This window comes from Stegostoma tigrinum, chromosome 4 (genome assembly GCF_030684315.1).
Source record: "Stegostoma tigrinum isolate sSteTig4 chromosome 4, sSteTig4.hap1, whole genome shotgun sequence".
In the NCBI taxonomy this organism is placed as follows: Eukaryota; Metazoa; Chordata; class Chondrichthyes; order Orectolobiformes; family Stegostomatidae; genus Stegostoma; species Stegostoma tigrinum.
Window position 1 is genome coordinate 35,499,623 of NC_081357.1, and position 17,438 is coordinate 35,517,060.

Sequence of the window (17,438 nt, forward strand, 5' to 3'; positions counted from 1 at the left end):
AGTTACCCATTTCAAAACATGAACCAATAGGCCAATGGAAATTCAAATTTTTTTGAGTTATGTGTTTACTCTCAGCTCTTTTTTCAGGTTGATAAAATATGATGGAGACTGCACTGCAGAAGTATGGAAAGTATCTCATTATTATGCAAATATATATATAAGAAATACTGTCATTGATAGCTGAAATGATACGATTGGAATGCTCCTTTCTCGGTCACACCTGATTGGCATCATCACTAGCAGTGGAATCCACTTCTTGGGAAGGGGCAACTAAAGGGGCAAGCAAACAGACAGGTCACCCTTGACTGGAAAAGCCAAGCCAACGTTGACCCTTGTGTCCTCAAAGTTGGCTTTGCCTTTGGAATAGGATCTTGGATGTACTTTCAGATAAGTGTTGGATAAATGAAAGTTTAATGACCACCTCCTCTGATCTCAGCCATAATCAATAATCCAGCATCATAAGTCTTTGTGAACTAAACATTGATTCTCATGAAGATGTTAAGGAGAAGTTCTAGTCCAACTTTGATGAAGTCTTCCCTGTTATTCCAAAAGGACGAAAAATATAATTTTAGATCTCAATAGCATAAATCACAAGCTGTAAGGGCAGAAGTAGCCCATTCAGCCCATCAAGTCTGTTCTGCTATCAATAAAATCATAGCTGATCTGATCATCCTCAATTCCACTTTCCTGTCTTTGTCCCCATAATCCTAGATTCACTTCCTGATTAAAAAATCCATCTATCTCAGCCTTGAGACCCAGCCTCTACAACCCTCTGTGGTGAAGAATTCTACAGATTCACCACACTTTGAGAGAATTCCCCTTCATTTCTGTCCTAACTATGATGCTTTATTCCATAATTATGCCCCGGTTCTAGACTATCCCACAAGGGGAAGCAACCTTTCCACAATCACCCTGTCAAGTCCCCGGTGAATCTTGCTTATTTTATTAAGGTCACTTCTCATTCTTCTAAACTACAAAGAGTACTGCTCTCCTCATAAGAAAACCCCTTCACACCCTTTTAGCACGGCTTCATTATAACAAATACCCTCATTCTCTTCTGCTAGAAGGCCAAATACAAAACTACATGGAGGATTCTTAGAGCAATGGCAGCTCCAGACTTTGTTTGTGTCAGAGATCTAAGTGATGTCAAAATCACAAGATCCATTTGGGGGACTGATACCTGCTGGACAGTTCATCATATTATGCATGAACATCCACCTAGCAACAAGACTTCAGAAGGCTGAAATGTCTAAAGGAAGCATGTTCTCGGTTCTAAAACAGCTAGGCTGAAGGGAGGATTATCAAGTACAGCTCATGGTCTTTCTGGAATATCTCTACATGTCAAACTCAATTTCAGGATAGTATGAGTAACGTAAGTCAGCTGTCCTGCTAATAGGTTTGAGCATTGTTGTCACCAAGACTGCTTCAATTAAAATGCTGAAATATGTGCCCACCAATGTCAAAAAAGAAACAAGCAACCTAATTATCTCAAAGAACAATCCAAGTCAAGAAGGCAGATTTTGACAGATTAATGCTGATGTTGAAAGACAAAGCAAGGAGATAATGCAAACCAGAAGTGTGAGCATGAGAAATGCAACATTATGTTGATTATCAGGGCTTTTTTGAAGTTACCAGGATCATCTATAGACCAATGTCAAAAGGCCAACATCTGCTTCAGTCACAGGTTGTGTTTTCTTAGTAACTATAACAGTGCTATCCATCAATGCTGAAAAAAAGACATTTTGAACACTCTTCAACCCCAAATCCATTGTGGCGGCTGACCATCTCCAGGCTGCCTTCCAGTACCCTGTGTTAAAATCTATGATTGCACCACTATTGACAGCAGAGTTGCCAAATGTAGTCATATGGATAATGAACAACAAAGCAATGAACTCAATGGCATCCTGTTGAAGACTTCAAAGATGATGGATTTTCCCTCACATCAAGAGGCAATATATTCATCCCAGACTGAATTCACCAATGGAACTATTGTATCAATCTTCAAAAATGAAATTAAAAAATTCATGCTGTAGAAACTGTTCAGATATTTCCCTCTTGTGTGTAGCAAGGAAAGTCCTGTATTCTTTTAAACTGCCTACATCCTGGACTGAAGACATTTTCCAAGTGACAAAGTGTGGTATTGCACCAGAGGAACCTTTGATATGTCTTCATTGTAAAACAAATCCAAGAAAGATATCAAGCACAACACCCAGAACTCTTCTTTGCATGCATCAACCTGACCAAAACATTTAACTCAGCAAATCATGAGCCTCTGTAGCTTGTCCTCCATACATTTGAATTTCCCATAAGTCTAATTCCAATTCTGCAAATGCTTCAGGAAATTCATTTTCAACTGCAATTACCTTGAGTGGGAAATCTGAAGCAGCAACCTTCAAAATACGAAACAGCATCAAGCAAGGTTATGTGTGATGTGCCCCATATGGTTTAACTCTCAGTATCCAGTAGTGGCTATCCACCCCTTTAAAAATTAACTGGCAGCTCTGGTGTCATGTTATCGAGATGGAAAACGCATTGATATTATCACCACCATGCCTGAAGTTAACTGGCCACTGTTGTTATTATGATCTATGATTTACAAATGATGATCAATGCCTGCTCTGTACCAGTTTTGCAACATATTCAATCTCTTAATTTGTATCCAAGAAACTCGACCTGTCCTTAAATGTTGCCAAAACAAATCACATATCATTGGTCAGATGATCATCCAAACATTCCATTTCTCGTATGTATGGGAGGAGAAACTGGAAGATGTTCTTCTCATACCTTGACAGTTATCTCTCTCCAATGCTGTCATTGTCAAGGAGATCTAGTACCAGAATCTGTGCCACCTGAGCCTTTTATAAAGCACAGCAGTGAGTGCCTGACAATAAAGAACTCTACAAAACAACAAAAGTCCTACCATACAGAACATGTCATCACAACACATTGGTTCTGATGATGAGTTACCGGACTCGAAATGTTAACTCTGCTTTCTTCTTAGAGATGCTATCAGACTTGTTAAGTTTCACCAACAATTTCCAGTTTTGTTGTCACCGCACTTAACTATAACAGTGAGAGCTGGATTGTGCATCAGTAACCCATATGAATGCAAGAATATCTCTATCAACTGCCAGCATATTTTGCCTATTGAACATAAGCTTTGCTTGCTTCTTGAAATCAACTCCACTGTGGGAAGCAAAGTCCTACCGGTATTCTTGCTGGACTGCTAATCCAGAGATCAGGCAATGTTCTTGGGACTTGGGTTCGAGTCCTGCCATGACAGATGGTGGAATTTGAATTCAATAAAAAATAGTCTGGAATTAAGAGTCTACTGATGATCATGAGTCCATTGTTAATTGTTGGAAAAACCCATTTGGATTCACTACTGCCCTTTAGGGAAAGAAACTGCTATCCTTACCTGGTCTGGCCTCAGGGACCAGACCCGAAATGTCAGCTTTCCTGCCCCTCTGGTGAAATTTAAATGCAATTAATTAGAATGTGAGGAGAAATGGTAATGTGACCATGAAACTATCATTAGGTATTGTAAAAACCCTTCTGGTTCATTAATGTCTCTTCGGCATGAAATTCTGCTCTCCTACATTCCTTTACAGACCCATTGCTGTATGGTTGACTTTTAACTATGCTCTGAAATAAAACTTAGCCACTGACCTTGAGGGCAATTAGGGATGGACAACAAATGCTAGCTTTGCTAGTAAAGTCCCCATCCCATGAATGAATAAACAATATTATCCGAGTAAGTGCAGTGCCAAAAATACTCAAGAAGCTCAACATCAGCTAGTGCAAAGCTGTACACTTGATTAGTATCTCATTCACCACATAAAACATTAGCTATCACCACTGCCACTACGCTGAGAAGCAGTGCGCTATCTGCAAGATGCAGAACATCAATTCACCAATGTTCCTTCAAAAGCATTTTAAAAACCTGCAATGCCTACCACCTAGAACAAAAGTTAACACCACCATCTGCAATTTTGCCTCGAAGCCGCATGGCACCCTGAATTAGAAGGCTATTGCTGGTCCCATATTGGATTAAAATCTCGGAATATCTTCCCTAACAAAACTTCAGGAATATCTATAACACACAAACTGATAGTGGTGCGCAGAGGTTGCTCATCACAACATTCTACGGGTAGTTAGGGAAATGCTAGGCAGGAGATATCGGACAGGTCGGCTATGGCAAGATCACAAGATCATAAGAAAATGAACAGGAACAGGCTATTCAGCCCAACATCCCTGCTGCGTCATCAAATAAGATCATGGTTGGCCTGATTGTGGTCTTAACACATTTTCCTATCTATCCCCATAACCCTTGACTCAATTGATGACCAAAAAGCCTGTTTAACCTAACATTGAACATTTTCATTGATCTTGTCTCAACTGCTTTATTGCGAAGAGAATTTCAAAGACAAATAGCTCTCTTGAGAGAAGAAATTTCTCCTAAACTAGTCTGAAATCGGAAATCTCTTATTTTTAAATTTTGCCTCTTAGTTTTAGATCACTCAATAGTAGAAAAACTCCTCTCATCATCTATACTGCTAAACTCAAACTAAATAGCTTATAGTTCCATAAAATCAAGACTTAATCTTCTAAATTCCAATGATTAAAGGCCAAAACTGCTCAACATTTTCGTCTAAGGGTGGTATAAGCTTAGCACTTATAAGCTGAACTGTTTATAATGCAATATATCCTCCTTTAGTTTAAGAGACCAAAACTGTATACAGTATGCTTGTTATGATTTCAGCAGTGCCCATTGAGTTGATTCATTTTTCCTACTTCTACATTCCATTCACCTTGCAGTAAAGATCAACATTTATTTTAGCTTTGTAATTGTTTGCTGTACCCGCATGCTAACATTTTTTAATTCATGCGCATGGCCACCAGATTCCTCTGTACAATAGCATTCTGCAGTCTCTTTCTATTTAAACAATATTCTGCCTTTCTATTCTTCCTTCCAAAATGGACAATCTCACATTTTCCCACATAATACTGCATCAGCCACATTTTTCCTAACTCATCTAACTTATCTACATCCTTTCACAGGCCCATGTTAGTCTCCTTTCTCACTTATCTTTATACTATCTGAAAATCTGGCTACAACATGGTCAGTCCCTTCATCTATGTCATTTATATAGATTGTAAATGGTTGAGGCCCCAGTGTTGATCCCTGTGGCACTCTATAATATTCAGTTTGCCAAGTTGAAAATGATCCATTTTACCCGGCCTCTGTTTCCTGTTAATTAGCCAACTCTCTATCCATGCTAATAAATTCCTCCCAAACAGCATTATTTCTTACCTTGTATTGTAAACGTTTATAAAATGCCTTTTTGGAAATCAAAACACACCACCTGTACTGGTCATTTATTCTGCTAATTACATGGTCAAGGGATTTTAATAAATTTGACAAACATGACTTCCCTTTTACAGAACAATGTTGACTCTGTCTGATAGTATTATTAATTTCTTAATGCCCTGCTACTATCTTATTAACAATGGATTCTAGCATTTCCCATTGACGTGTTAGGTTAGAGGTCCTACAGTCTCGTCATTCTAGGCCCTGCCTTCCTTTAATATAGATGTCATATTTAAGGTTTGCCAATTAGCAGAAACATTTCCAGAAATGAGGGAATCTTGGAAAATTATAGTAAATACTTCCATTCTCCGTGCTGGCATGTCTTTTAAGAGCCTAGGATGAAAATCATCCTGCCCAGTGGACTTGCCAGCCTGAAGCCCCATTCATTTTCCCAAAATGTTTTCCTTAGCAATTGTGATTGTTTTAAATTACTCACTTCTTTTTTTACCCATTGATTTTGTACTGTTCTTGGAATGCCGTTTATATATTTCCACTGCGAAGAGACAAATGCAACATTTGTTTAAAGTTTCAAAGTTTGGGACAGAATATCATACTGACCTGGAACTTATTATCTAAGAGTTTAGTGGCAGAAAAACTGATTAATGATTTCAACAGGAAATAAGCTTGCACAGTTAGAGCAGGGAAGTGTCAGTAGCTGTTCTACAGGGAGTTGGTATGGACTCAATGGGCTGAACGGCTTTCTCCCCTGCTTTTTTGAGCTGAATCAAATGATACTTTGGCTTCATCTTTATTGAGTTTCATTGAGAGTTTCTTTCTGCAAGCACTAACAATTTTCTCATGTTAATATCCAAACTTTACCCCAGTTGCTGCCCACCACACCCCTATGGTGGTCCTTTTCTATGATTCTAGCCCAATTTTACTAGGATATCTTAGGACTCCCCAGAACCCACAATGCCAGTGTCATCTTTAAAAGACCACTCTGCACCCAATCGAGCACTCTCAGTCCAGACCCACCCTGTGCATAACATTTATCCCTGGCAGACAAGTGGATGTTGGTGCTCTATTTGCAAACTGGTACCTGGCAATCCTGGTGGATGGGGTGGTGAAGCAGAGGGGTGACGTCATCCTTTAGACCTTCAGAGGAGCCCACAACCCAAGATCCTGCCAGTTTGATTTGAGGTTTCCACTTGGGTGAGTGTGGTACCAGACATCTGGAGAAATGCATAGGAGGAAGGGCAATGTGTAAGAGGAAGGGCAATGACCACCTTTGCTTTGCCAGGGTAAGTGCCATAATATTCTCTTTATGCCCTTGCACTCACTCTATCTCTGCTACAGCATCCATCTCCTACCAGAGATTATGCTCTATCCCTCTTTCTATTGCATGTGACATCTTTCCTTACTCACTCCCTTCTATCCAATCCATCTACACTACTAGCCCTGTATGCTCTTTGTGCTATCCACTCATCATTCGTGCATCTGTGGTACCCCACTAACATCTCCCCACTTGCAATAGCACTAAGAGTTCTGCCATCCACTTCCATCTCAATCAATCTATCCATTTTTCTCAGTCCAGGAGAAAACAGGACAGCAAGGGCCAAGATAGTTGGCTCCTCACCCCCTATGAGGAGAAGATTCTGACCCTGAGCAGCCAAATCACCATATCCGAGCCCAGTGGCTGATAGCAGAGATGTCCCTTGACTTACTGTGCCAGGACTCCCTGAGTGACGGGTATCTGTCTGGAACTCACTGAGGTTCACTCCCCTTAGACTTGGAGATGTGATTGTTTGCTTGGTGCACATGTAGCGTGCTTTCCACCCTAAGTGCCAATGTGAGATTGAAGCAGCAAACTACCATAGACCCCGGTGTATGCTCCTTTGACTAAGTACTGCTGACCAGCATGACAAGCCGCTTGGCTTTGTGTCTACATTGAACAGCAAGATAGTACAGTAATACAACATTGATCCTAGAAACTGAGGCTGAAGGAACAAAGCAGGGATGCTGTATCTATGAAGGAGGAAGTGAGTGATTGCTAAGAGAAAAAGTGAATAGTCCTGAGAAGCAGCATGGTCCAATCTGTGAGTTGGATCCCTGTCCTTGCTCACAAGGTGCCATGACAGCACTCCAACACTAGTTGTCAACCACTCCAAAGTGCTGACATAAACTGTGAGCAGATTGGAGATATGCCTTGATAGCTCACAGAGAGATTGGAAGGTGTTGGTGCCAATGTATGATGGCTGAGGGTTGTGTGTGACTAGTGCACTGCAGAGGAGTGTTCTGGGAAATTGGCACCAGGTGTTCAGGTTAGCTGCCCGGGAATGCTCCTACTAAACTCACATGGCCTTTCTGGTGCTTTGTGTGTGTTTCTCAATGTTCTGATTGACTTCCAGACAAGGGAGGCAATGCTATGCACAAACCTCGGACATCTGCAAACCCCAAAAGAAATTAATTGGAGTTTTACTGCCCAAAAGAGTAATGGCAAGCTATAATCACCAGACATCCGATATGCTTTCTATTTGGGAATTCTCGGCATCTTGTTTCAATCTATCCCATGGCACAATAGCAAACTGCACATTCATGACATGAAATTTCCAGTTACTGATGGCAGTAACAGTCAATAATTGCTGTTCATGGGCCTCTGTTGAGAATCTAACCTTGATGTATTGGAAAATGCAATGATTTATTTTGTAGATTCCTTCATTGGAGATAACACATAACTCTGAGCACGCAATCTCTCCCTGGCCGTTGGGTGACTCACAAAAGTGCTGGGGTAATTGCCACGTGAGATCTCAAATGACCCTGCTACAAACATTATAGTGAAAATCAGTAGGTGGCTAAGGACTTATCCATCAACTTGTTTTGAAAAAAACTGTGCACAGCTTTGAAATACAGAATAAATGTGAGACTTATAACAGCAGACAACTGAACTTTACTGTGGAGTCAGTCCACGAGGATTCACTGCTAAACTGTTGAATGTCTAATTTATAGCTCACAAGCTGCGAACAGACTGCCCACACAAACATGAGATGAGGAGAAATGGTACATGTAGGGACAGCAGGCAGAATCCTTTATTTCTGCTGGGCTTCTCTTGAAGTCTGTTAAAGTTGCCACTTTCAGGAGTTTATAAGTGCTTTAAACAACCACAAATTGGATGCTAATTATCAACTAACCAGACCAGAGGAAAACTGAAGTCTCCAGAGTGAAGGGCATTATAGAGACAAGTAAAGACTAAATGTCTTATTTATAAAGATCTGCCTGGCTACAGTGTTATGTTTCAGTGCTCTGAATAAAACATTTTATACAAATTTCACCTCTTAAGCACTACATTATAGTGGAGCCATTTTCATATTTTGAAGAACATTTGTAATGCAGATCTGCATATAAGAAATGTACTTCATTGCATTTAGAATCAATAAAATATTTTGAAAGACAGAGGCAAAATATTGTGGGTCAAATATAACGTTGGCAGTGTGCAAAACAGTGGATTGATTTCTCATCATACGCACTATCTGATTTTGCTTTCCAGTGAAGTCACTCAGATGAGGAATGCAAAGAGTGATCAATGACTGTCTGTTCTGTGCCTCCCACCAACCAGGGATTTCACCCACCCCTCTCTAATTACAATGTGTGATGAACCACAGTGCCCAGTAACTTGTAGGGGCATTGATAAACAACATTTCCATCTGCTTATTGCTTCTGCGAGTTATTCCAGCACTCATTCCTTCCAGTTTAAATTTAACCAGGCCTCTGAGTAGAGAAATTCTCTGTTATTTGAAGGTGAAGGCCGTGACAAATAGCCAGCACATGAATATCACAACCCTGAAAGTGAGGGAAGGGATATTTTAATTTAGGAACACAAATATGAGAGGATTGCAGTGATGACTGGCCAGTGATGGGCCCCCAGCAGGTTTGAAGTATTGAGAGGAGCTCAAATGGTGAGCCAGTCATTAACAGCAAATCTGGAGAAATTAACACTTGCAGGATACTTGATGTATACACGAAAGAGCTGGCAGGGAGCTGAGTAGCAATCACGCTGTTAATGCACATGATTAGTCTATATGGGGATCATTGACGACTATACCAGATAGCACTCATTAACATTAAACAATTCCCTGACTGGAGTTGTAAGACAGGAATATCATTGCCCTGGCATTTTGAATAGCTGCAGCCCTTTCTCTTTACACCAACGCAGTATGAATTTTCAGCCACTGAACACATTTACTATCCCATCATCACTCTAAATTTTGGAATTCTCCTCGTATTAGATCATATGTCAAGTAGTTAGTGTTATTGCCAAATGCAGGTGCTGTTGCTGGTTCTAGCCTTGTCTGTGGCAAGTGGTGATACATAGATTTCTCTTCTTCCTTCCATCCCCATGTGAATGCACTGATGTTATCTACGATACAATGCCATGAACACCAAGCCTTGCCCAACCTCTCAGTCAGTAGGCACACCTCAAATTTCACCCTTGACATGTTGACCTGAAAAGTTCACCTGTTTTGCTATCTACAGATGTTATCAGAGTCGTTCAGTATTTTCAACATTTTTGGAAGAAAACACATCAGACTTGAAGATTAACTCTGTCTCTCTCTCCATAGGTGCTGCCAGATTTGCTGATTTTCTCCAACATTTCTTGTTTTAGAATATAAAACTATAAGAAACAGGAGCAGGAGTAGGCCATTCAGCCCCTCAAACCTGTTCTATCCTTCAACAAGATTATAAATTGACCTACTGCAGATCATTGCTCCTTTTTCCTGATAGCTTAGCACAGTCATTAACTTCTTGATATTTCGAAAAAATGTATTTACATAGAACATAGATCATAGAACATTACAGCACAGTACAGGCCCTTCGGCCCTCGATGTTGTGCCGACCTGTCATACCAATCTCAAGCCCATCTTACCCACACTATTCCATGTACGTCCATATGCTTGTCCAATGACGACTTAAATGTACCTAAAGTTGGCGAATCTACTACCATTGCAGGGAAAGCGTTCCATTCCCTTACTACTCTCTGAGTAAAGAAACTACCTCTGACATCTGTCCTATATCTTTCACCCCTCAATTTAAAGCTATGCCCCCTCGTGCTTGCCATCTCCATCCTAGGAAAAAGGCTCTCCCTATCCACCCTATCTAAACCTCTGATATTTTCAGTGTTTCTAGCGTCCACAACTCTCTGGTGCTTGTAAGAACACAAGAAATGGGAGCGGGAGTAGGCCATCTGGCCCCCTTGAGACTGTTCCACCATTCAGTAAGATCATAGTGAAGGAAAAGACGATTTTGCAATATACTTGTGGTAATTACACAGTGGCCTTTAAACAGCCAATATGAAACCAAGTAACAGGTCAAAGCTGCAAATACTTGACTTAGCGGCCTGGATTTTCATTAAGTCGGGATAATATGGGAGACCTTTAATAATGGCAGACAGGTTCTGATCCTTGGATATTTGACCCACTCCCAGGCCATTTGTTATTCAAAAGTGCCTTTTGACATTGCAGGCTTGTTCAGGTCATTGCACCTGGCAATCCTGGAAGCTCCATCAGAGATAAGCACAGCACACTCCTCTGCAAATTTTATGAAGTCAGGCTAGCTTTTCAAAGCATGGTCATTCATAGGCCTTTACAGGTGTTGGGAACCGTAGTCAGCATGAAAGAACTTTTGAAAAGATTAGTTCAGAAGTCATCACCATTACCACAATGCCAATGTTCCACACCCAGCTCTCTATGGCTCCTCATGTCTTCAATGCAGGCTATGCCCCATTCCCACACCTGTGTCCCCATATGCCCTCTATTTCAGGCTGTGATCCATTCACTTTCATGGTTACTTCAGCTAGGTGCTGTTTATTGACCTTCCATAATTGCCCAAGAGTAGGTAGTGGTGAGCTGTCTTTTTGAACTGCTCCGGCCTTTGGTCTGTAGGTACAACCACAGTTCTGTTAGGCTGTTGACTAGTGACTATGAAAGGACAGCTGAATTGGTGTTGCCATGTCCTTGACCTTTTAGGTGGTAAAGGTCATAAAGAAATGAGCCTTTGTGGGCTACTGAAATGCATCTTGTAGATGGTGCACACTGCTACCACTTTTCATCTGTGGTGAAAGGCAGGCATGTGAAAGGTGATGGGTAGGGTGTCAATCAAGTAATAGCTGTCTGTGGTAATAGCTCAAGGAAGTCCAAGGAAATCTGAAAAACTCAAAAGAAACATGTTCACAATTAATAGCTAGGCAGCAGAAATATATGGAGGAGTTGCCCCTTGGATCCTTTTTAAATCTTTCCCCCCCTCTAGCTTTGGACTCCCACACCCTGGGTAGAAGACCTTGGCTATTCACCCTTTCCATGCCCCTTATGATTTTACAAACTTCTCTAAAGTGAACGCTCAGCCTCTGACCTTCCAGGGAAAATAGCCCCAGTCTATTCATCTTCTCCCAAGAGCTTAAACCCTCCAACACTGACAACATCCTTGTAAATCTTTTCTGAACACTTTCAAATTTCACAGCATTCTTTCTCTAGCAGGGAGACTAGAATGAACGCAATATTCCAAAAGTGGCCTGTCCAGTGTTTTGTACAACCGCATCATGAACTCCCAACTCTCATACTCAATGCACTGATCGATTAAGGCAGTGTACCAAACACCTTCTTCACTGTCCTGTTACTCTGTTTCAAAGGAACTGTGAGCCTGCACTCCAAGGTCTCTTTTTTATGATAACCTTTCACCCCTTGCCCAACAAGAATCTGTTTCTGCTTTAAAATTCCCAGTACCTCCAGCACTTTTTTTGGATGAGAGTTCCAAAGATTGTCATCAGACAGAAGTATTGTTCCAGCTCTGTCCCAAATTGGACGCCCCCAATTTTATATTAGTGGCCTCCAGTTCCAGAAATTCCCATAAGAAGAATCAACTTCTTCACAAGTACCTTTAGGATTTTGTATGTTTCAACAATTCACCTCTTACCAAACTAAACTCCAAAGCATAAACTGTCCAACCTTTCCACATAATGCAACCCATCCATTTCAGACTTTAATGTCTTAAAGTTTATCTGAACTGTCCCCGATGCATTTATATATTTCCCTACAAACGGTGACCAAACTGTGAACAGTGCTTCTGATCTAGTTTCAGCAATGCTCTGAATAACTGAAACATAACGTCCTACTTTTATATCCAATTTCCCTCACATTAAAATGGTAACATTCTATTAATTTTCTCAATTCTTGTTGGATATGCATATTAACATTTTGTAATTCATGCATCTGGACACCCATATCCCATTACATTTTAGAGCTCTGCAATCTCCCACCATTTAGACAATATCCTTTTTTAATATTCCAACCAAAATGGGAAAATTTACATTTATTCACATTATATTCCATCTGCCAAATCTTTGCTCATTCTCTTGGTCTATCAAAATTCTCATGTTCTCTTCACATAATGCTTAATAACATAATAATTCTTTGTGTCAACATGAAATTTGGAAATCATATCTTCCATCCCTCCATTTAAGTCAAATGAGGTTTTGTTGCGATTAGGTGACCCACAGTGTGACTAACATCTGCCAGGATTGTTGAGAATTCCATAGGATCATTTTGGTTGCATTTGCTATTTGATATGATCAGTCAGGTCCCCGACCATCACTTTTCTGCTGCCTGTATTTGTCTCATGTTAAGTTTTGGGTATTAGAATACACATCATATTTGTACTTTCATAACAGAAACATTTTTTGTCAATAATTTTTGTTTATTTGAGCAAGTTTAATTTGTTATAAACTGGTTATTCTCTGCTGACAAAAGAACGTGCCTGAATTGCTTCTGTACTAAACCAGATACAGTCAAAAACGCATATAAGTGGCCATATCTGCTTAGATTTAAAATCTGTTGTCACAGTTGGATGCATGTGACTAGAAAGCAAAACAGTTAATCTTCCAAACAGATTTACATACCCACATAGACAATTACTTACAAAGATAGTAGCAGGACATTGTCACATTATAACATTTTGATCTATTTTTCACAATGAATTTGGAAATTATATTTTTCATACTTACTTATCTTTTCAATCTACCTCAATTAGTTATATGATGATAGAAGTTTTCTTTTCTCCCTTGCTTTACTACAAGGGCTAGTTCTTGTCGAGGCTATCTCTTCCTCAGCGAGATCCTGGGAGTAATTTCTCCAATGACTTGGAGATCAATTAGAAACACCCAGAGTGGGTGACCATGATAGACTGTGTGGCATTGGCTCCCATATATAAATTCTGCAATAAAATGTTTCTGCATTAACGACAGTAACATCAGTAAATGAATCCAGACATAAACATATACTCAAGATAATAAAATGTGAGGCTGGATGAACACAGCGGGCCCAGCAGCATCTCAGGAGTACAAAAGCTGACGTTTCGGGCCTACACCCTTCATCAGAGAGGGGGGATGGGGTGAGGGTTCTGGAATAAATAGGGAGAGAGGGGGAGGCGGACCAAAGATGGAGAGAAAAGAAGATAGGTGGAGAGGAGAGTATAGGTGGGAAGGTAGGGAGGGGATAGGTCAGTCCAGGGAAGACAGACAGGTCAAGGAGGTGGGATGAGGTTAGTAGGTAGGAGATGGAGGTGCGGCTTGGGGTGGGAGGAAGAGATGGGTGAGAGGAAGAACAGGTTAGGGAGGCAGAGACAGGTTGGACTGGTTTTGGGATGCAGTGGAGGGGAAGAGCTTGGCTGGTTGTGTGGTGCAGTGGGGGGAGGGGACGAACTGGGCTGGTTTTGGGATGCGGTGGGGGAAGGGGAGATTTTGAAGCTGGTGAAGTCCACATTGATACCATTGGGCTGCAGGGTTCCCAAGCGGAATATGAGTTGCTGTTCCTGCAACCTTCGGGTGGCATCATTGTGGCACTGCAGGAGGCCCATGATGGACATGTCATCTAAAGAATGGGAGGGGGAGTGGAAATGGTTTGCGACTGGGAGGTGCAGTTGTTTATTGTGAACCGAGCTTTTGTGCTCCTGAGATGCTGCTGGGCCTGCTGTGTTCATCCAGCCTCACTTTTATTATCTTGGATTCTCCATCATCTGCAGTTCCCATTATCACTCATAAACATATACTCATCTGCCTCTCAACCATTTTAGATCATTGTCATTCATGCTGCCAGCAGATTCATGAAATTCTGATAAAGCATTCCAAAAGAATTGAGACTCAGCACTGTGATGTTTGTGGCAATGAATTTGAGAATTATCTTGCAGGTGGAATTTCCTTATAGCAGTAATGGTTAATGAATTTTGTGGACATAGGATGAGAAGAGCTGCCAACACGTCAAATCCATTCAGTAGCCTCTTTGTAAATGGATGTTGCATTGGAAAATGCTGTGTGGCAACTTGCCAAAGTGATTTCATGGGTTCCATTAAATATTCACCGGCTACAATCTCAAAATTTCAAGAACCCTGCTGTGAACTTTTCAGCAGTGCACTGTGGTGAGTGAGCAGTGCCATACCCAGAGGATATTATGGTACTGTATAGGCTTTGGAAACTATTAATTGGCTATTAATTGTGAGCAACACCAACTTAAAAAGTGACACTACTATTTTAATACAAAGTTTATGGCTGATGTGAACCACTCAGACTTCTTTACATTTACTGATTTACCCTGGGAACACAGTAACTTGTAAACAATGACTTATAGGTTATTGTAATATGATCACCTGTGTGGCCTCTTAACCTTGATCTCTACCTATAAAAATAATTTGCTGTGTGTAAATCCAAAAATATGTGTAACTCAGCTATCTATAAAATTGTAGCAATATCATAGATTTTAGAGAATTTTATTCAGAACCTGCCCTGTAATAAAAAAATGCTGCAAAGTTTCACAAATCCTCCATGCTATATAAAATTTTACACTGTAAACTTATCGAAAATAATTTTGGCAGGTGTTATATATTAGAAAACATATGCACATATTGGAGGATGCAAAGGACATTTAGCCCTTGAAGGGGTCCAGTGCTGGGTATTTCTACATGATGTGCTTATACAGTATTTTCTGCCTTGTCATGCTAGAAATTAATGTTCCTACTTTAATGACACACCAAGAAGTGGCGTGCTTAGCAGGAAGGGACAGACCTGTAAACCAATTGTTAAATATTACTTTAAAATACAACGGTAACGTTTCTAGAAGCCATTGAAACAAGTCCGAAGACATTCAAGCCAAGTCCACTGGGAGTCATCTTAACAATGTGGCTTGCTAGTCCTACTCAAGGCTGTTTATAGATCAAGGCTAATTATTGAACAGTTTTGAAGTGCTTTAAAACAGAAAATAGGCTATGGTGATTTGCTTAGGATGTTTATAATGACATGCGGAAAGCAATTCCTTTGGGTTACTTTTTACATCAAAAGATCCCCATTAAAAACAAAAGATCATAAAATAATCATAAAATAATGAGATCATGGCTGAATTGATAATCCTTAACTCTACTTTCTTGCCTTTTCCCCATAACCCTGGATTCCCTTGATTCTCAGCTTTGAATATACTGAACAACACAGCTTTAGCGATCTCTAGTCACAGATTGATGATCCTTTGAAAGAAAATATTCCTCCTCGTCTCCTCCTCGCCCCTTTATTCTGAAATTATGCCCGCTATTCCTCGACCGTCTGATAAGGTGAAACAAACTCTCAGTAACTACTCTGTGAAGACTCCTAAGAATCTTCTAAATTTTAATAGGCTGTTTCTCATTCTTCTAAATTCCAATAAGTTGAAGCCCAACCTACTTAACCACTCCTTATAAGAAAATCCTTCAACACCCAGATTCAACCTTGTCAACCTTTTCTGCTCCATCTCCAATATCAGTATATGTTTTGTTAGGTACGGGCCTCAAAAGTATTCATAGTATCCCAAATCAATCTAATTAATGCCTTGCAGAGTTTTAGCAACATCTCCTTATTTTTAGACTCAATTTCCTTTGAATTGCCTACCCTACTACCCTCTGAACCTGGAAGCTATTTTTGGTAATTCATGCACCAAATTCCTCTTGGTTGTAGTTTTCTGCAGCCTTTCTCCGTTTAAATAATCTTTGCTTCGTCTATTCTTCTTACCAAAGTGCATAATGTCAAATTTTCCCACATTAAATCAATTTGCCAAACTTTTGCCCTTTCATTCAACCAGTCTACATCGCTCTGTGGACTCATTGTGTCACCTTCACTGATAATGGGAACTGCAGATGCTGGAGAATTCCAAGATAATAAAATGTGAGGCTGGATGAACACAGCAGGCCAAGCAGCATCTCAGGAGCACAAAAGCTGACGTTTCGGGCCTAGACCCTTCATCAGAGAGGGGGATGGGGAGAGGGAACTGGAATAAATAGGGAGAGAGGGGGAGGCGGACCGAAGATGGAGAGAAAAGAAGAAAGGTGGAGAGAGTATAGGTGGGGAGGTAGGGAGGGGATAGGTCAGTCCAGGGAAGACGGACAGGTCAAGGAGGTGGGATGAGGTTAGTAGGTAGATGGGGGTGCGACTTGGGGTGGGAGGAAGGGATGGGTGAGAGGAAGAACCGGTTAGGGAGGCAGAGACAGGTTGGACTGGTTTTGGGATGCAGTGGGTGGGGGGGAAGAGCTGGGCTGGTTGTGTGGTGCAGTGGGGGGAGGGGACGAACTGGGCTGGTTTAGGGATGCAGTAGGGGAAGGGGAGATTTTGAAACTGGTGAAGTCCACATTGATACCATTAGGCTGCAGGGTTCCCAGGCGGAATATGAGTTGCTGTTCCTGCATACTACCTACTAACCTCATCCCACCTCCTTGACCTGTCCGTCTTCCCTGGACTGACCTATCCCCTCCCTACCTCCCCACCTATACTCTCTCCACCTATCTTCTTTTCTCTCCATCTTCGGTCCGCCTCCCCCTCTCTCCCCATTTATTCCAGTTCCCTCTCCCCATCCCCCTCTCTGATGAAGGGTCTAGGCCCGAAACGTCAGCTTTTGTGCTCCTGAGATGCTGCTTGGCCTGCTGTGTTCATCCAGCCTCACATTTTATTATCTTGGGTGTCACCTTCACTACTTGTTTTCACACTTATTTCTGTTTACTGTACTCACTACTCACAATGTGGTCTACTCTAAAGTAGGGAGACGGAACACAGACTGGGTGATGGTTTTGCAGA

The 17,438-nt window shown here is 41.0% G+C and overlaps 1 protein-coding gene across 2 annotated transcripts in view; it reads left to right on the plus strand.

Annotated features, from left to right (window-relative positions):
• tbx18 (T-box transcription factor 18) overlaps positions 1–17,438 on the plus strand; it is a 42,539-nt gene that overhangs the window by 24,038 nt on the left and 1,063 nt on the right. Inside the window, exon 10 of one of the 2 annotated variants that reach the window (XM_048530838.2) lies at positions 88–127. The exons of the other annotated variant lie outside the window; for it this stretch is intronic. Within the exon in view, the coding sequence (XP_048386795.1) occupies positions 88–102 (15 nt within the window). The 3' untranslated portion in view covers positions 103–127. Of the gene's footprint in view, positions 1–87; positions 128–17,438 lie in introns of those variants that run through there. 2 annotated transcript variants of the gene reach the window in all.